The sequence below is a fragment of the Leptodactylus fuscus genome, chromosome 1 (assembly GCF_031893055.1).
Source record: "Leptodactylus fuscus isolate aLepFus1 chromosome 1, aLepFus1.hap2, whole genome shotgun sequence".
In the NCBI taxonomy this organism is placed as follows: domain Eukaryota; kingdom Metazoa; phylum Chordata; class Amphibia; order Anura; family Leptodactylidae; genus Leptodactylus; species Leptodactylus fuscus.
In genome coordinates, this window is record NC_134265.1 from 292951477 (window position 1) to 292973183 (window position 21707).

Here is a 21707-nt window from a genome sequence, read left to right on the forward strand (position 1 = left end):
CATCATCCTGTCTGTTTGGGATTACATGAAGAAACTGAGGGATTTTAGCCTAATCCACATAAGATCTTTGGTGGTTTTCCAAGATGTTTATAACAACCTACCTGTCAAATTCCTTCAAAAACTGTCTACAAGTGTACCTAAAAGAGTATGCTCACATGGCGGAATTTGCATTCTGTGTGTGAATGTTCCGCACAGCTAGCCGTGATAGGAGTGCATCGGCATCCCGTCGTGGCATTCTACTCTGGATTAGGCCCAAATGAATGGGCCTAATCAGGAGGGAGCCTCACCTTGCGCCAGCCAGGGAATCTGCGGGAAGAAGGGTCAATAGGAGCCATTTTTGGCAGCAGATTTTCAGGAAGATTCCGCGTTAAAATCTGTGGAAAAAAAACTCTGTGTGAACAGACCCAAAGAATTGATGTTGTTTTTAAGGCAAAGACAGGTCACACCAAATATTGATTTGCTTTGGATTTCTCTTTTTTTTTTTAATTGATGGAAATAGACTATTAAGACTTTTATTGTTAAAGCATTTGTACTTTCAGGATATCTTCCAGACCTGCCTAAAAGGTTTAAGTATGGAGTGCTATAGAGCATCTCACTATATTGTCTGTTACTTGTACCAAGTTCATTAATATTAGATTCCACGTATATATGTCTATTCCACAGTTACAGTAAAGCATTACATGGTTTCCATTGAAATGAACTGGTTGTAATGCATAGAATTCAAGACCCCCTCTTTGTAGATAAGCTCTACTCTGTCAGGTGGTGAAGTACGCTTACATTTCCTCTATGGACATTGTGGAAGTCTTCTTAACAAGGAGCAGTGCATTGTGGGAGTTCAGATGAAACTTGTACAGCATTAAAAGCCCCCATGTACATTAGAGCAAAGTCAGCTATATGTGCCAATTCCAATGGGACCAGCTGAAGTGGCCATGTCTATGGGATAAGGCAGGGGAAAAGAGGAATAGCTGTTGCCCAAACAAGTGTTTGACAGCAGTACTAAGTGTAGCACCTCAAGTTGTTAGTTTATATGACTATATGCAATGTGCATATAAAATGCAAGTAGATTCAAGCAGGTACAGGTTACTTTTGCTAAATTGCAAAAAAATGTTGTATGCTCAAAATCTGCACGAATCAATAAAACATTTTTATATAATTTGGTGTTTTCTTAACCTGAACACCTAAATCTCAAATATTGTTTAAGCAGGGAAAGGCAAAGTATAATAGAACTGATGATCCTTTTCGTTTGTGTATCTTATTTTAGGGGTATGTTTTTGGATACAATTCTTCCCTCCCGAGATGAAAATGGTTTACGACCTTCTATTGGACAGCGCACAAGACTCAGTGCGGGAGATATCGCACAAGCAAGAAAGCTGTATAGGTGTCCAGGTAAACAAAATTAATAGCAAACATGTATTATTCAGCAGCCAATTTTAATGTTTCCAGAGTTCAAAGGTCAATAGTCATGTCACTAATTTACATTCAACAATTCCAGCACAGTCAGCCAAACCAGCATGCCTTTAAAGCGCGTAACCTTTGCTAGCATTTAACTTATCGACTTTCTTCATTCTACAAAGGCAGCAGGATTCTACTTGCAGGACCTATTATCTAAATCCATAAAACTGTATTTCAGTGAAATTTACACCACCCACTACTGTTATTTTGGTGTTTCTCCAAAACAAATACAATTCTGTTCCAAGTAAATACGGTAACTGTTACAACTTCTACACAAAGCACACAGTAGGTGATCCATGTTCTTAGATGAGATGCAACATGTCTCATATTGGATGGAGTCACTTATCAGTACAAAGACACAGTGACTTGACTATTTTCAGATTTATTGTTTTTGGACATTGATTAGATCTGCAGCTATTGATACAATTTTAGAGGTCTATTATTTATGCTTATTTCATATATGGGAATATGCTAATCTCAACATTCAATTAAACAGAGAGTTTACTGTCTTTTATCAGCTAAAATTAAGCAGTTTCACCAAAGAAAAACTACCAATAGTTGTATCCATTGTGTTCTCTGCCATCCTGCAATCTTCACACACCATAAATGACTTAACCAAAAGCGGCTAAAGTACAAGTAATAATAGGATGGCAATATATGCCATGTTAGGCATTGCCAAGTAGACGGACATTCAGGTGACATCTGTTCAAGCCTTACATAATGAAAGAAGGGAAATTCATTGGAAGACTTAAGATCATGGGAAGGGAACGTACACATGAGAATATTACAATGGTTCAAGTAGCATTCCTTTTCTTCTGTTTGGCAGATCATGTTCTATTATATAGATGTTACTTTGTATGCTATTGCTTACATTGTTTGCTGTTTAGTTTCCATCTGATTTGATAGCTATCACTATGTATGATATGTCTTTCAGCATGTGGAGAAACATTGCAAGACTCTACAGGCAATTTTTCATCTCCTGGATTCCCAAATGGATATCCTTCTTATACACATTGCATATGGAGAATTTCTGTGACACCAGGGGAGAAGGTAGATGTTGTTTTTTTTTTTGTTACATTGTGTTTTAATAAATCAACAGTTCTGGTGCAACCTAAAATCCCAGTTGTTACCCAAAGTTCCCTGCAGATCTATGTTAATGGCCTTGCAAACTGCTCCTGTAGCCTGTGAAGATCTGCAGGTAGTTTCTCCTGTACAGGTTTTAGGTTTTTAAAGTCATACTTCATTTTTTTCCAATTGATCATGGATGTTGCATAACAGAATATGATATATATATATATATATATATATATATATATATATATATATACATATATATATGATAGCAAATTCTAACAGGACTCCTAGGAGAGTTGACGAGAATCCCGCTGATTGTCGCCTTTCCCAGTATTAGTCTGTATACACTGAAGGCTATCGATCATCCTATGTGAGTGGGGTTGGTAGGACTCTCACTGCCTTGCCAAGTAGTCCTGTTGGACTATATTCAGTTTTTTACCCAGAAATCCTATAAACCTACATATAGGGTTCAACTTATCTCCTACCATCTTATCCTGCTCTCAGATGGCTTGAGAATTGCTTGGGCTATTTACATGTTGAAGAATAAGCAAATAGGAGATTCTTTTTAAGGATTTGCTCAGTTCTGCTGTTGGCAGTTGACTCATTCTTCACAAGTATGATTCTAATATTTCTTAGTTGCTGATATAGCTGTTTACTGTACCTCCGACAAGCCATCTCATATATTCTTAAAATAACTTGCCAAGAAATTGCTCTGTCAAGGTTAATGAGATGCGTGACAAATTACATTAATTGAAGCTATAGTGCAGCAGCAGAATTTGCTTATGTGGCTAATTCTGTGCTAACTTATCTGACAAACATTGGCCAAAAATTCACTATAGAGACTTGTAGTAATAATATCTTGGCTACAGCCATGAACAGAAAACTATTGGAGCATGAAAATGGGCTTCGTACTTATGTTTTTTTAATTGTCTGTTAATGAGATGTGGAAAAGCAAGCTAAAAGGTTTATTAACAAATAAATTGTAAATGGATTATTAAAAAATATATATAATGTTAATTTTTATGCTAGTTTTTTAAAATTATTTTCCAGATTGTTTTAAATTTCACAACAATGGATGTCTACAAGAGCAGTCACTGTTGGTATGACTATATTGAAGTCCGAGATGGCTACTGGAGAAAATCATCATTGCTGGGTAGTTCATCTGTACTCTTCTGCCTCTGTTGTGTAGTAGTAGTAGGAGTGGTAGGAGTGGTAGTAGTAGTAGTAGTAGTAGGGGTGGTAGTAGTAGTAGTAAGTGTAGTAGTAGTAGTAGTAGTAGTAGGGGTAGAAGTAGTAATAGTAGTAGGGGTGGTAGTAGTAGGAGTGGTAGTAGTAGTAGGGGTAGAAGTAGTAGTAATAGTAGTACGGGTGGTAGTGGTAGTGGTGGTAGTAGTGGTAGGGGTAGAAGTAGTAGTAATAGTAGTATGGGTGGTAGTACCGGTAGTAGTAGTAGTGGTGGTAGTGGTGGTAGTAGTAGTAGTGATAGGGCTAATAGTAGTGTTGATGACTCAGGCAATACTCTATAGTATGAGGATTAAGAGAACAAAAAAATCTAATGCTTTGCCAATATCGGCAGGAATTTTTCAGAGACACAATAGGCTTAAATCCATTGAAAAGTGCATTACAAAAATAATTTGTGTTATTAATAATTTCCTATTGAAGGTATCCACCATTTTAAATACTTATGTCAGAATTTGCATGTTGTTGCCCAGCATTCCACATTTTAACCTTTTCCATACAGATAAATCTTGACCAGCCATAACTTCTGAGTTGGCAGTCTGTTGTAAGACCTTCCATGCACACAATCTGCTTAGTTGGCCCTAGGTGGCTTGTTACACTGTTATTAGCAGACATAGTACTGTGATATGGCAATATGAGATACTGTGCTGTGGATATTTTCACCTTCACACTTATTATGTAGTGTGAATATGTTTCTTGTGATTCAGAAAAAAATAATAATTGTATGTATAATGAATATGAACATGTGTCTGACTACAAGGTTTATTTTGTATCTGGGTGTTTTATGTTATGTGCTGTAACATGCATGCATATATATGTGATGTATTTATATAATCTAAAATAAATAATGTAGAATGTATACTGTGATTTCTATGCAACCTATAGAACCTATTTTCAATATTTGCTCTATTATTGTTTCTATACATATTTCTGCTTCTAGGCAGGTTTTGTGGTGATAAACTTCCAGAGGTTTTGACAACCACAGACAGCAGGATGTGGATTGAGTTCCGAAGTAGTAGTAACTGGGTTGGGAAGGGATTTGCTGCAGTTTATGAAGGTAAGAAATATCCACATGGATATATGCTGTGAGACAAATGCAAATAATTTTCACGGCATATATGTGATCATGGAACAGACGATTTTCTAAAATTCCTCTAGTAATCTCAGGAAAGACCCCTACAGTCAGCCTTGACTGTGTTTAAGAGTGTAAAGAATGTTCCCAGAAATCTTGTATTTCATCTGGTCTCATTGAGCATATATGGCTTGTTTGGAGGACAATAATGGCTGAAAGTGATCAGTCACCAAATGATCATTCGTCCACCAGAGTTTCAACCATGAACTTACTTTTATCATATATGTATGGCTACCTGTACAGAAGGATAACATTTTTATAGGTGATCATGTACATAATATTATTGGATATTATCATCAAAGTATACAGTGAGACTAGTAAAACATCCTTTATGGGCATCATTGTAATGTTTGCGTGATTTATAAATCCGTAATAGTAATATACAGTATATAAACCCTTTTAAAGAATGGGTGCAGGCAAAATGCGGATGTGTCAGCACTAATGTACATATGCGCTTTATTCTTCTATGCTTTGTCTCATGCAGTTATTAGGAATTGTTTAGGAACGGCCATTGACTTCATTTCTAAACCCCTATACAAGTTAATGGCTTGGATTTGCATAACAGATGGTGTTTGACTTCTCTAAATATTAAAGGTCTTTTCAATCCCTTTATACATGATGAAAATATTCTTCCCTCATTTTTCTTGTTCTCTTTCCTTGTCTCCTGTGACATATTTAACTGACTTGATATTTCAGCAATTTGTGGTGGAGAGATCCATAAAGATTCCGGGCAGATCCAATCTCCCAATTATCCGGACGACTACCGGCCATCAAAGGAATGCATATGGAAAATAACAGTGGCTGAAAATTACAATGTTGGATTAACCTTCCAGGCATTTGAGGTAATGTTATCTGACCTAAGCGGTGGTGAAGATAAATTATATTGCTTTTAGACATCTCTAATCCATTCGTGAGTGAACAAATTGTCATTGACAGGCCAAGCTCTGGGCAAGACCTGTTTTACTGCATACATTGCGAAGAGGATTAAATGGATTTCAATGGGCAAATGTTGTATTTTAATTAAAATGTATAAGGTCCTGACAGTACGTTTCTTTCACAAGTTCCTAATCTGTTTTAGCAGACTGAATTGCCGCATTATAAATTATAGAATACATTTTTATTGATTAATCTATCATAAATCCAATTTTAGCTTTGGGCAGATAGAAAAAGCCTGTAATTTTCTCCAAAGCTTTTATCTTTTAATAATTGCAAACATATATAATAGTGTCTTAATCCCTTTGGTTGGTTGGCCATTAATTGTGGTGTTGTAGGGCCCCACAATCACCCTTAAATTGTTCTCTTCTGTTAGAGGTGTCAAACCTTTAAAAGTTGTATCTGCTTCTTGGAAAGCCAAGTGAGGCTAAGGTGCCACATTGTGGGAACACAGCTTTTTTTTGTTGCATTTTTTGTGAGGCAAAGCCAGGAATGGATTGAACAGAGAGTATATCAGTATAATAGCTTCCTATATAGTTCCCGTTCCTTTTGTAGTCCTTCTTGGCTTTGACTCGAAACAAGGCCTTAGACTGAAAGTGAAAACCGTTAGGGAAAGTTCACACGGAGTAACGTGCCGCGTGATGTGGCACATATACGGCGTGTGAGACTTTGCGCGCCGTATACGCTCCCATTGATTTCAATGGGTGCCTGGATCGTATACGCCGCGTTATTTTGCGGCCGTGATTTTGCATCGCAAAATAACGCGGCGCATACGATCCAGGCTCCCATTGAAATCAATGGGAGCGTATACGGCCCGCAAAGTCTCACACGCCGTATATGTGCCACATCACGTGGCACGTTACTCCGTGTGAACTTACCCTTAGGGTGCTGCCACACATTGCTCTAGCTGCAGTATAGCCACACTCAGTGCTGGGGCTTCACATTATAAGTAAGTGAAAGAATGATTAATTATGGGATAATATTCATTACTGACCGCATGTTAAACTGTGCACAAGTACATAATTAAAGGGTTTCGCAAGGTGCCTAGGATAGGTCATTATTAGAGATGAGCGAACACTGTTCGGATCAGCCGATCCGAACAACACGCTTCCATAGAAATGAATGGAAGCACCTGTGACGCTGACTTTGCCGGCCGGCCGGCATCACAGGTGCTTCCATTCATTTCTATGGCAGCATGCTGTTCGGATCGGCTGATCCGAACAGTGTTCGCTCATCTCTAGTCATTATTTAAAGATTGGCAGGGGCCCTTTGCCGGTTATCTAGTTGAAGAGGCTGCAGCATCCGTGTGAGTGCTGCAGCCTTTTCATTGCTTATTAAGCATAGTGGTATCCAAATATACAGTGGCTATGATTGGTTTAGCAGCTCAGCCCATTCATTTGCATGGGACTGAGCTGCGATTAGTTCATGCATCCAAGGACACAGTGTCACATGGCCTGAGAAGCGCAAACGATTGAGTGCCACTGCTGCTTCAACCAGCCTATCCACTCTGGTTCCGGTTGTTGGACACACACATATCTAGTCCCAGAAAGCCCCCTTAGACTAAGGCCTCAGAAAGTGGAACACAACTGAGAACGCAGAGAAACTTTGTAATATTTTTCCATTGCATTTTTCATTGAGTTTTTGCCACTTTTTTTTTCATTTTCCCTTTCATTTCCACCACATAGGACCTTTGCCTTCATCAGTGTTTCACATACTTTCAAGTGCAAGCATCGGCAGCCATTATAACTCCCATAAGAGCAGTGAAGCAGTGCCCGGGCTTGTGATATGTGAACTACATAGTAATGATAATTGCTCACTTCACATTCCATAATTAGTCAGACCTGCTAATCAGGTGTCTAGGAGAGCTGGGTCAGCTCATGTGAGAGCTGTAATGATCAGCTATATTCCATGATGAACACCTTTGTAGCCTCTGTATGAAGACACAGGCATACCGACGCTTATTATTACCCTGCAGGCTTTAAAGAGTTGTTCTCATCTTACAAGGATATGCTAGATATGATAGATCCAGGCAACCATCTCCAGAAAAGTTGTCCTCTCTCCTCCATGCCCTACCTACTGCTGCATCCTCTGTGAACAGAAAGATTGCGCATTTGCAGCTCTCTCCATTCATTTCTATTGACGCTCAGGTGTCTTGGATATTGCTTTTATTGGCTCCATCTTATATTGTAAGTGTGCTCTGCTGTGCTCTTCAGAGAAATGAATAGAGAGCGCATTCAGTTAGCCACATTCCCATTCACAGTAGCTCTGGCACCGGGCTGGATGGGGGTTGAGGGACCATTGATATTATAATAGGTGTGGGTCCTAGAGTGGGACCAACATCTGCCAGACATTTATGACATATGTGGATACTCCATCAGTGATAAGTAAGACGATGTTCATCATGGCTTGACTTTTTGGATTCTACATTATGGAGGTATTTTCTTCTACAAGCAGCATTTCTAGAGAAGTATATTTCTGTAATATAATGTAGCATTCAGAGACGTCATACAGAGACACACACACATACACATACACACACACATATACACACACACACACACACACACACACACACATACACACACACACGGAACACAATGCAGCAATTTTAGTGAAAACTATGTTATAGGAGTGAATATAATAGGAAGGCTTACAAATGTTCAATAGCAACAGTGAAACAATTAGAAAATTAACAGCATGGGATATTGAACCTAAAGGTGCCCATACATACAAGATGTGCCCATACACAGAAGATGTGCCCATACACAGAAGATGTGCCCATACACACAAGATGTGCCCATACACAGAAGATGTGCCCATACATACAAGATGTGCCCATACACACAAGATGTGCCCATACACACAAGATGTGCCCATACATACAAGATGTGCCCATACATACAATATGTGCCCATACATACAAGATGTGCCCATACATACAAAATTGATGTCAGTTGGGCACATGAAAGGTGATTGGTTGTGAAGTAAACGTTGGACACAAGTGTCTGTGTGTGAACAGTTGTTTAGAAATAAATCGAAATGCATCTCCTTCTGGCTGATATATATTACTGCCTGCAGAACATCTTTTACTGAAATCTCATATTTTCTACTTTGACTTTGCAGATTGAACGCCATGACACCTGTGCTTACGATTACCTGGAAGTGAGAGATGGGAACAATGAAAACAGCCCTCTCATTGGACATTTCTGTGGTTATGATAAGCCAGATGACATCAGATCTACCTCTAATACCCTGTGGATGAAATTTGTTTCAGACGCAACTGTAAACAAAGCAGGGTTTGCTGCTAACTTTTTAAAGGGTAAAAGGATAATTCATTGAAAATCTATTACTGGATAGCATAGCATATCACGTAGTCCAAATCCAGCAGACACTAAGGTTATTGACACACCAACGTTTCCATGTCTGGGAACCTCATGTGCATTTAGCAAGGAGAGCAAACAGACAGTCCTAACACACTAGTGCTAATATGTCAAGAGTGGCCTGCAGACTTTGCTTATAAAACAGTATTTTCCTTCACTTAACAAAAATTACATGCACTATGTAAGATAATATATATATATGTACGCACACACACACACCACATCACACACACACTGTGTATACATTATGCAGTTTTACTGTTGGCCTAAATTTTGTACCGTCATTACTGAGAACCTTTGGATTTAGAGATTCTGATAATCTGTTTAAGGACATAACCCAAGGTTTATGACAATATGTAGTCAATCTGCTGTAGATAATATAACCTTCATATGACCCTGACTTGGCTTTCATTTATCTTTTTAGTATTTATTATTTATATTTGTTCAAATAAAGAAATAAAAATAATAATAGTGATAATAATGATAATAATAATAATAATATTAATAATAAAATATAATGCTGATGTTTAGCATAGTTTCATGTAACATAAATCATCTTGAGCTACACGTAGTCTTACAGCAGTTATAACTCTGCAGAATTGCTGACAGCAAAGACACTGGCAGACCATTGCTACCTATGGCCAGCAATGGTAAGAGACTGGCAGGCCAGTTTAAACATACCTGTGTGTATGTGTTTAGTATTGGCGCTCTACAAGCTCTCCCTTCTGCTCAAGTGACGGCTATAGAAATCTCCAGGATGGATAAGCGTCTCTTTCTCAGTGATGCTTTGAGCACTTCAGCATTAGGTAACGCCTAGAAGACACTTGCAGAAGGAACATATGTCTAAATAAAGAAAACTTTTCGGCACCTCTAACAAGTCCAGCTCTATATCAATTAATAGTGGCTAGTTTACTGATTCAGGCACAGTTAGAATTATTTCTCTAGCCCCCACCATTCCCAGAAATAAATGCTATTAGTTTTGGTGTCTGATCTGCTATTTAGACTCTACTGTACTGTCAGGTGGGTGGTGTCAGGCAGGGGGTGTGATTCGGGGGCTCTGACACTGGCTGCCTCTGATTGGAGCTCAGAATCACACCCTCTGCCTGACACCCCCCACCTGACATTACAGAGTTTAAAAAGCACATCAGGCAATAAAACTACCTGCACTTGTAGCTCAGGAATGGTAGAAACTAGAGATATAATTGCAACTGCACTCATTGGAGTGGCTCCTGGTGGAGGTGTTGAAACGTCCTCTTTAAAACCTATCTGTCTCAACTATGCTGATAATAAAGCCTCACAAATAAGTATGTTTAAATAGGTCTCCCATCTAGTGTCAAAACTGCTGGAGGATGACCTTTAAATAAAAAATAAAAAAATGCCAGAAATTTATTTTATTGGAATATATGTTCCATGGTGCATGTTGTGATGGATCTCAGTATTTTCTTTTGGTGATTGATACTCTTTAAAAGGAAATTGTCACAAAAAGTCCAAGTTATGTTAAACATATTTTTTTAAGAATCTCATGATTTTTTTTGTTTTCATTTTTATGTCAATATCTATATTTTAAAATAAATGCAATTTTATTTCTGACTACTAAGCCTAGTAATAGACTGTCAATCCCTAGTTATTTAGGGGTTTTCTCTGCAGCAATCATCAGATTTACATCACTAACAGTATTACAGTAACATCTGAATAGATAACACCCTGACAGCAGATGATGTCTCAGCTTATCTCCCTCCACAAAGCGTGTCTAGAAAGCTCTCTCATAGACCTCCATGAGTCAGGTGCAGTCCATTGCTGCCTATGGCCATGAGAGTGCTGGTAACAGAGCAGAGAAGCTAAGTCAAGATGGCAGCCCCCATAATCATGTACGCGAAATAGAATAAAAAAAACTACAATCAGTGTTTCAAAAAGGGATTAGAAAATGTCATATATTTCACATTCTTGTTTTAATAAATAAATAAGTAAATAAAAATTTGGTGATACATTACCCTTAAGCCTAGTAAACCGCACTCGCCAATATTTCTGCTGGAAAGGGTTTTTATTTCTCACATGTCCAATCTCAAATTAATGTCTCAACAATGATTTACATCCATGAAAGTCATTAGGATTATTAGTGACTATGAAGGAACATTCTGGTTCAGCCCAATCACTATATTAAATATATTTTCAGCTTGAACATGTCAGAAATAAAAATCCTATTTTACAGTAATATTTGAGAGTGCTGAGGATTTTTCTTTATATACGTGTCCCACAAGCACCTTCCCCCCTTTAATATGGAGCGCTGGTTATACGGTATATGATTTATAGGCCTGTTAAACATTTGGCCTGACACACATTACTTCTTTGCCAGCACTTACTGCTTTCTTACCCTATTCACCTGGGTATGGGAACGGGTAGCAGAATTTTATTATGGGATTAGAATTGATCTTTAATGTTATTCTCTTAAAAACAGAGGAAGACGAATGTGCCAAACCTGACAACGGGGGCTGTGAACAACGCTGTGTGAACACCCTGGGAAGTTATAAATGTTCTTGTGATCCTGGCTATGAGCTTGGTCCAGACAAGAAGAGCTGTGAAGGTAACATTTGTAGGGAAATGAAGTTTTTGGTTTTGCACCTTAGAATGGGTACGAAGAATTTATTTATAAGATGATATTTAACCACCTTTAAGACATATCATACATGGCTGTACATTGTCATTGGTATTCCCCAATGCTACAGATAGATAGATAGACAGACAGACAGACAGACAGATAGATAGATAGATAGATAGATAGATAGATAGATAGTCATGTAACCCTCAGTTCCATCTTCATTTATATATTTCTGCAACTAGGATATGATTTATTGTAGAGCTAAAGCATCAATGTTTTTTTTTTTTTTTTATCAGATCTTTACCTCCCAACATGTCATCTTAATCTACCACCATGTTACATGCAGTGTTATGCTATTATATAACTATATATTTTGTAGGGCAACAATTTAATGACATTTCATCGTTGTGCACTTGATCTATTCTAAGTAGAATGACCAGAGTTATTATGTATTTCTGACATATTTGTCCTTACAGCTGCATGTGGAGGTCTGCTAACTAAACTCAATGGAACCATCACAACCCCAGCTTGGCCCAAAGAATATCCTCCTAATAAGAACTGTGTGTGGCAGGTGGTTGCTCCTTCTCAGTATAGGATATCGGTGAAGTTTGACTACTTTGAACTAGAGGGTAATGAAGTAAGTATTCCTTATTTCCATTGACTTTTACGTGCTTCATAGTTTCCAATAAGTTTCACCCTTCTTTTGGCTTCCAAGAATTGCGTCACTTTCTATAACATTTAGATGATAAATGTATGATCACCTGGGACACCATAATCGCTAAAATAGGGTTCCCAAGCCCCTCACTCCATCCCATGTCCATGGCGCTGATGGAAATAAATTTTTCATCAGTACCATAGCCTGTTAACTGAGCAGAGGGGCAAATGTGTGACCACCACTCCATCCAAACTCCTCTTCACTCCCATGTGCAGTGAATAGGACATCCATTCTGTTGATCTCTAGGGTTATCCCACTGATAAGAGAGACATTTATCACCTGTCCAATAGATTTAAGGTATATTAACAGGTGTATATTAGGTGTATATTATCAAATGTTTATTAGCAGGTATATTTGGTGTATATTAGCAGGTGTATAGCAGGTATATTAGCAGGTGTATATTAGCAGGTGTATAGCAGGTATATTAGCAGGTTTATGGTATGGATAATGGGTAACAAGCAAAATATTACGCTTTGTGGGTGCTAAAAGAATATGATTGAATGCTATTCATTCTTATACCCTGTCATCATAAGGACCTGTTAATCCAGCCATAGACAATACATTACATCGCAGTGAGGATCTACTACTGGCCTATTAACTTGATTGAAGTTGTGGTGCAGAAAATCTCCACCTCTGGCCCAGAAGGACCGCGCTACTGCCCATTTCTTCTTAGGATTAGTTCAGGTTGTAGAGGTCAGACTCCCCCCAACCATAAAGTGATGACATGTAGTATCATACCAGTATTCTATCACTACTTCTATCATACCCCTTTAATACCAGTCAAGTTTCCAGTGTGAAAGCCAGTCTTCATTTATTGGGTTTAGATGCTATTTATATTATGTGAATGAAGAAAATTGGTCGGCAGAAGAGGAAGAGCAGGTAGGAGAGTAATTTAGTTTAGTTTTCCCTCCACTAATGCATTTAATACTTCCCGGTGACCTAGAAAGACTTGAGTCGTCACTTTAGCTATTGGCAGAAATATCTTTTGGATAGTAATTTGTTAAACAATTAAAGCTGTATAATAGTGCCATAATACTTTACTATAATCTCAGAGATAACTACTAATATCTGTGAATTGTTTTCCCGGATCAGCACATTTGAGCTTTAAATATACGACCCCGAATTATTATTAGACAGAAGTTGTTTTCACTCTCTAGTATTAAATTAAGAGAAATGGTAACAAATCATTTTAATGGAAACCCCAGGAAGGTAGAAAGTTTAGCCAAGAATGTATTTTCTGATATATCCTTGATTTTTCTCTCTTTTTCAGTATGTTAAACAGCTGTGATTTATGGTCCCTGAATTAATAACACACATAGAGCCTCAAATGAACTTTCTTAAGCATGGCTGAGACTGGAGGCAAAAACACATAGCTGAAAACAATTGGTGCATTTTCTAAAGCAATTCATGGTTCTTCATAAGAAGCTTAGAAAATTCCGGCATCAAACATTTTATCAAATCCATTAGATTATGTAATGGCAGCATAATTCATACATTGACATATTGTACACTATTTAAAAATGCTTTGAAAATATTAACCCCAAAAATAGTAAAATAGCCCTCAGGCTTGGCTTAGTAGTAAGAAAAATATGTATGACTAAGCTAAAGCTGGTTATATATGCAAAATAATCAGCTGAACTGTAGGTCCAGACAGCCCCCCCCCCCCACACGACATGAACATACATGTTTGTATTGTTTGAGCATGAATAGTTACTGCAGGGCGCCTCCGGTAGCACTTATATCTATAGGCAACACAGACTTGAGAAGTATGACATCTGTCGGAGAAGTCAGGCAGTTCTCATTTCACAAAAAGGTCCCTGATAGTAGAGATGAGCGAGTACTGTTCGGATCAGCCGATCCGAACAGCACGCTCGCATAGAAATGAATGGACGTAGCCGGCACGCGGGGGGTTAAGCGGCCGGCCAGCGTCAAAGCGGAAGTACCAGGTGCATCCATTCATTTCTATGGTGCGTGCTGTTCGGATCGGCTGATCCGAACAGTACTCGCTCATCTCTACCTGATGGGGTTGAGCGATCGTGTTCGGAAAAGATCGGATTCCGATCGGCGATCGAGAAAATTTCACGATCGCCATCAGAATTCCGAACACGATCTTTTTATGTGGGATCGAATTCGGTGATTTTTCCCACAATGCATTGCTTAGCCTCCACACTGAGTATACGATGTATATTCAGTGTGAAGGCTCTGCTGCAGTTCCATAGGAATGAATGGAAGCAGCCAGCACACAGCCTTAACCCCCTGCGCGCCGACTGCCTTCATTCATTCGAATGGAAGGCTAAACTAAATCTCTAGCAGCTACTTACCTCTAGAGATGGCTGCTCCATTGCCCTCCTTCTTGCCTCGCTGTCCCGCCTCCCAGGTTAGTGTTTAAAGCGCTAGGTAGGCGGGGCTTGTGGCTTAGTGTGGGCGGGTACAGGGTGGGGAGACGTGACGTCTCCCCTCCCAGTACCCGCCCACACTCTCCTAACCCGCCCACACTCTCCTAACCTGGCAGGGAGGGGGCAGCGAAGAGAGAAGAGCAGCGTGGAGCAGCAGCGAGGCAAAGAATGAAGGCACGGGGCAGAGGACCAGCCATCTCTGGAGGTAAGTGGACACCAGGGGGTAGGATTGCTTTTAAAATCCGATCTCCGATTAATAAAAAAATCCCATTGACTTACATTGGGATCGGAATTGGGATGGAGATCGTGTTCGAATGAAAAATGATCGGAAATCGGATTTTAAAATCGATCCTGAAAAGTCAAGATTGGCTCAACCCTAGTCCCTGAACATTGTCCCATATAGACAGTCCAGTGTTCAACCAACATCAAGCCAACACTGACTGGCCAATCCCATTGTTTCTGCAACTTTTGCCAATTTAAAGTTAAGTCTATAGGGAAAGGGCAATTGTATCAGCAAATGCTTCTTCTCGTATCTCACAACCATTGCACAATGAGGATAAAACTAATAACTAGTGCGGCTCAACTTGTATATCGGGAATAAATATGGGCAGAGAATTTAAAAGAATCCTTTGTTTCTACAGATGTTGTCACCCGGCCTTATTGCTTCACCTAAACACTTGCTAAATATCACTTTCTTAGGCTATGTGTACATAACTGTTGGAACGGACATTTGGCATATACCCCAGGGCATGCTCCTGTTGCATATACATCAAACAAGGTTCCATCCACGTAATGGAAGCCAAATAATGTGTTCTTTTGGTCTCGGGCATTTGCATGGAAGTTTTTGCAGCGTTGAATAGTGTAGTAGACAATGCTATGGTACAAAAAGGTACACAGTAAAAAAAAAACAAAAAAAAAAAAACTTATTTCATTGTGTACCCATACAGTCAGGTACATTATGGCTTTCCATCAGAGGTATACTTCAGGAGATCCCCTCTGGTGTAGTAGGCCTCCATCATAGGTTCCTTTAATACTTATAGCCTTAATATGATGCCTTACCCATATTTTGCCTATTGTATGGGTTACTTGCTCTTCAGAACAGGTAGACCTGATGATCAGATAGTAAGACTTATCATTTAGTATACTGTTCTAACAAGCTATGTGTTCATTTTCAGGTTTGCAAGTATGACTTTGTAGAGATCCGAAGTGGTCTTTCCTCTGATTCAAAGTTACATGGAAAGTTCTGTGGGACTGAAGTGCCTGAGGTTATTACCTCCCAATACAACAATATGAGGATAGAATTTAGGTCTGATAATACTGTATCAAAAAAGGGCTTCCGTGCACACTTCTTCTCAGGTAAGGGCACCCTGGTCTTCATTCTATATGTGGTATTTACCCTTTTTTTTTTTAGGTAAATTCCGGATCTTTATAAACTTCGTTATACTTAATCTTAGCTGTACAGTTAATGTGCATTTACAGTAAGTGGGTCCTATGTATATGTAACACGTAGTTAATATACAGTACATGGGGGGGGGCATTTATGAACCTATTTTCTTCTAATTCTGACCTTTTATTTTAGGTTTTATTCAGTGTGCACAATATTTTTAATACGTTTGCCCCTCTTCTGAAGGCTTATACACAATATCACTTACCGTTGTTTTTTTTTGTAAGGGAAAGTGGGTGTGGTTTATTTGGAGTAACATTTTACACTGTATGAAATGCCCCTATTTAAAAAAAAATTAAAAAAAAAAATAGCACTAGAAAGGAGAAACTACGCTCCAGTACACGGGTAACATAAAACCATCCGACTTATATGACAGCTTTGGAATCACAATTTTCATGGAGTACATTTTGTGCAAAATTTATAACACAGTTGCGTATTTTTAGTATATTAGATGCATAAAATGATGAAGCATAAAAAAGCACAAAAATTGAGCAAATGATAAATGATCCCCACTATTTCTACAAAAAAAAAAAAAGCAAAAAAAATGAAAACTGGAATCTAATGGGGGTCTATGGGCGACACCTCCATTGGTCTATTGGTATATATTAGACTTGCAGTGCCTAGTGTTATGTAAATGTTATGCCATACATCAGACAGCCAATAGACCTTACAGAATTACAGCTCTTACTTTTTACACTGTTTTCTTGTCTTAATGTGTCTAGCCTTGGCTCTTAGTTGTAGGACTGGGCTCTCATCACTCACATATAACGAATCAGCTTTCTGCAAGGAAAGTTATGTTATTACATATTTCTTTCCAATACTTGTACCATTAAAATTCTTGAGTTTCCTACTTGGCAATGTGTAATTGAAAGTGAAGTCTAAAATAAGTCCAGTGCTTTATGCCACATCAATATAACGGTCTTGTCAGTACGTCTTTATGTAACTGTGTTAATTTTCGCATTTTGAGTTCTGTGTGTGTCGTAATAAGATATAATTCACACCATACATATGACTTATACCTTTTGTGCTATGTATTAGTATGCTGTAAATTTATATCTGGACAATTTGACCAAAGATATTGAATATTCAGCATTAGAGGAAGTTAAAAAAAATTGCCGTAGCAATTTTTGACAATGGCCAGTCAGGTTCAAAGGGTAACATACAGTATACAATAAAGGTAAAAAAGATGACATTAGTCTAGCCTGACTGTGTAGGGAGTTCTAATTTGTCCTAAACACTGTTTTTGCCTGAGAGAAGAAATCAATCAGATTTTTATCCCTTGGTAAATAATCCACATTTAGGCTGAGGCCCCACATTTTTTTGATTGCAGATTTTGTTGTGGTTTTTTGAGCCAAAGTCAGGAGTAGATTGAACAAAGGGTAGACATATAAGAACCTCCTATGTATTTATAATATATTTCCCATTACTTTTGTAGCCATTATTAACTTTGGCTCAAAAAACTGCAACAAAATCCGCAACCAAAAAAAGCTGCATTTCCGCTGCATTCCGCAATGTTCTGCATGTACGAGTTTGTGTGTGGCTAAAAATAAAAATGGTTTCCCCGCGGACAGGCCGCAGGCGGACACGGGCGGTCACCTTGAGTTTGCCCATTCAAGTGAATAGGTTTTAAAACTAACCGCCAGGTTTCTGTCCCCTGTCCAGTTTCACCTAGGCTGAAGACGGAAGCTGGCAGGATTGCACACACCGGACACCGGGCGCAAGTGTGAACGCCTCTTAATATGTTTTGCAGTGTAGAGTATTTTACAAGTTACATGCAAATGTATGCACTAAAATGTTATACTATGTTTGTTCTATTCTGCTTTTGTAAATGGGGTAGATAAATACGATAATGTAAATTCATGATCCATAAATATGACTCTAGCTGTTTAATGTGCGTACATTAGAATGGCTTTTAATGTATTAATTTTTTAATTTAGTTTTTATTTAATGTGGTATAACTTTTTGTATTACTTTGGTATTTCTATGTATATGAATTCTCCAATAAGATTTCTTATCTTGACGTATACTGTACTCTACATTGGAGCTACTGTTAAAATATGTTGGGAATTACATAATTGTTTTTTTAGTATAGTGTAAAAAAATGAGCGCAGTCACATCATTATTGGGGCACACTGTGGCTGGAACGAGTTATAGTCAAATGGTATTATATTGGAAATTCAATTTATCCTAACATATTGTTGAAAGTAGCTTCAAGGTGGAGCTTTGCTTTAATGTAGTTGGTGACTGTATCCAGTTGACATTGCGGGATCCGTAATTTTGTGGATAGGGGAGCAGTTGATTTTGTAAGCGCTCATTCATTTCTGCCAATATGCCGATACATTTTTGTTCACAGACAAGAAAGCTGCCTGCAAAGAGAAAATTTTTATTTTTGAATCTTGCAAGGACATGACTAAGGGTGCACCATCAGGTCGTGTACGTATATATGACAGCCTGGTGGCCTCTGACAGGCTCAGAGGTACGACCAACCTGATGTAAGCTAACCTATATTGGGGAATGGATGTGTGCTTTTTCTTGGGGCCAAGGGCACAAGCATCCATTCAAGGTTGGGGAAACTGCTTTCTGCTCACTAAACAACAAATGTTTTGGGGGCTTTGGACTCCACAAAACATTTGTTTCAAAAACTTTAACTAACCAAACTGGAAATTTTAATAGAACTATTAAAGAACTATACTTAACCATAAACTTATAATAAATTTTGCAACAAATGGCATTAAGTGTGATCTCATCATAACCTGGCCTAGAAGTATCGACAGGATTGTGTCATCGTTTTTTTTAAAATTTGTTATTCACTGGCATCAATTGTAGCTATTTCAGGCATTGAAAGTTTGTTACCTTGGCTTCGTTCTTTGTATCCACAAGTTCTGTGGATATCTTAAACTTACCAACATGAACAATAATGAGGAAGCAAGGGTATTCTTTTAAAACTTTCTGTATTCTCAATTTTCTTATTAAGATTTTATTCACTCCCTTCCACTACATAAGAGAAACTTTCTGTGTTTACTCCAAAAAGGTAACACACTGTTCTAAGCCACTCGCTTGGTAGCAGCAGGAAGTCTTCATCTGACCTCATGTCAAGCTGATTATAAAAGCATTAAATGCTAGGTTTACACCTGCGTTTGGGTTTTCGTTCTTGGGGTCCACTTGGGGACCAGAATGACGGAAACCCAATCCGCTTAAAAATCGGTTGCCCATGGAACTCACAGACCCCATTGACTATAATGGAGTCCGCCAGGTTTCCACCCAAAAAATGTGGAGAGAGAAGTCCTGCTTGTACATTTTTCAAGCGGATTGGGGGAACAGAAACTCTGAACGGGCTGCAAATGCCAATTTAAACCTAACCTAAATTTATCAAAAGTGTCTGGTAAAAGAACTTTAGTTTATAGTAGGGATAATGTCTCCTTGTCTCAATTGTCCCATCACCTAGTTGAGGGAAACTAGAAATACATAACAGAAACATATGTTCATATTTTAATGCGTAGATAGTGTGCTAATAGTGTTACAACTTGGATTAGTCCACAATTGCAGTATCTGATAGCTTCACCTTGGACATCCCCACTATGTCTAACAAAGAAATACTTACAATAAGTCCAGTGATTAAACTTCTGACAACAGAGAAAATACATGTCATTGAGCGCATCATGTATGAAGACATAAAAATCATTGTTGTCAGTACATCCCAGTGTAAACAAAGGACGTACTGCCAATGATAATGTTGAATGGGGGTTAAACTGGTCACAAAAATGTCACCATATAAAGGAAAATAAACTAGTGCCAATGGACTTGCTATATCATCCAGGCAGATTTACAGGCCTTTACAGCTCTGAGCTAAACTCCGATTTCTGCTGGATCCTACTGGATCGAGTCAACGTGACACCAAACTTAACACCTTACGTAAGACCTTGTAATGCAAACCTCTCTTTTACATTTTGTGAGAGAGTTTCTTTAACATTAAATTTATTAGGTTTCTAGTGTCTGCCCAAACTGCAAGTCACTAGATAAAGCTTTTTACAGATGACACATACACTGCAAAAGCAGCAGTGGAGGACTGTGGGAAATAATTTAGCTTGTAAATAAGTAAAATAAAATAAAATAATGATATACACTTTAATGGAATTGAACTTTGTTTAATGTCTATATAATAATAAATTATTCATAGAGTAGACAGCAACAAAGAATAGCAGCCCAGGAACCAACATATAAATGGTGTAATCCCAGTGACAAACCAGATCCAGGGGTCCCGATTAACATCCAAAGAAATAGCTGACCAGGCAACACTCCAAGTAAAGATTATCTGTATTACACAATGCCGTATTTCAGCTCTATAGCGATCCTCTCTCATTGTAGAGCTGAAACTTTGCATTGGGTAAGCAATGAAGTGCTGGCTGAACATCTATTTCTTTTCACATAATTCATAGAGTACATGTACTAACAAAATGAAACATTGCAGAACAACAGTCTAAACAACTGAAAAAATAGGATTGAGGACCCACTTACCAGAATTGACAATATATGAGGTCATAGGGGCTACACAAAAGTAAAGTGCTTAGAAAATATCATATTTTATAAAAATGTAGTTCACCAGCAAGTACATGTGTATATGGATATATAATGTGCAGTGTAAGGGTTAATGTAAAAAGGATTGCGTTCTCAGGTATAGTGAGGAAGGAGACTAAGCAGGTTAGATTAGTTAATGTGATATTTGTCTATAAATAAATTTTATAGAGCACAATTGATATTGGGAATTAAACTGAGTGTCAAGGGTAGCGCATTCAACTAGTGCAGCTAGACTGGTATAGAAAGTCAGGATTATGGAGGATTCAACTCTTAGATCATAGACAGAAAGGAAAGCAATGATAGGTGGTAGACTGACATTAGGGAGGAAATATAGGAAGGCACAGCACTGTGGAGAATTTTGTGAATGAGAGGAATAAGCTTAAAAGATACCTGAGTCTTCATTAATAGTTAAAATCTGAAGGGACTTGTTGGACAGTCTGTTCTATGACTGTATAAACTGTCATATGTGGTGTCCTATTGTTTTTTCTGCTAGTAATAACCCCGTTATGGCTGCAGCACAGCTTGTAGTTTAGTTTAAAAGAAGGAGGTATACTTTTATTATAGGTGTACTACTTTTTTCTTTATGTGTAATTCTTCCAGGAGTAACTAAAATAGCAAACAAATAGTGGAGAAAAGCTCAAGTGACCACAGTATAGGAGATCTAGGGAATCCAGGTTGTGATACAGCTAAAAAGATCCCTGACACACAAAAAAAGAAATCTGAGCACAGTAAGGAAAGCTTCTTACTGTCTATGACTAACATTGCTTAATC

General features: G+C 38.2%; 1 protein-coding gene across 2 annotated transcripts in view; it reads left to right on the top strand.

Moving 5' to 3' along the window:
* LOC142183083 (tolloid-like protein 1) overlaps positions 1-21707 on the top strand; it is a 94665-nt gene that overhangs the window by 60045 nt on the left and 12913 nt on the right. Inside the window, exons 9-18 of one of the 2 annotated variants that reach the window (XM_075258001.1) lie at positions 1262-1386; positions 2387-2502; positions 3577-3679; positions 4706-4822; positions 5594-5739; positions 8954-9149; positions 11666-11791; positions 12283-12443; positions 16093-16273; positions 18715-18837. In XM_075258001.1, the coding sequence (XP_075114102.1) occupies positions 1262-1386; positions 2387-2502; positions 3577-3679; positions 4706-4822; positions 5594-5739; positions 8954-9149; positions 11666-11791; positions 12283-12443; positions 16093-16273; positions 18715-18837 (1394 nt within the window). The remainder of the gene's footprint in view (positions 1-1261; positions 1387-2386; positions 2503-3576; positions 3680-4705; positions 4823-5593; positions 5740-8953; positions 9150-11665; positions 11792-12282; positions 12444-16092; positions 16274-18714; positions 18838-21707) is intronic. The other variant, XM_075257994.1, reaches the window with a different exon arrangement.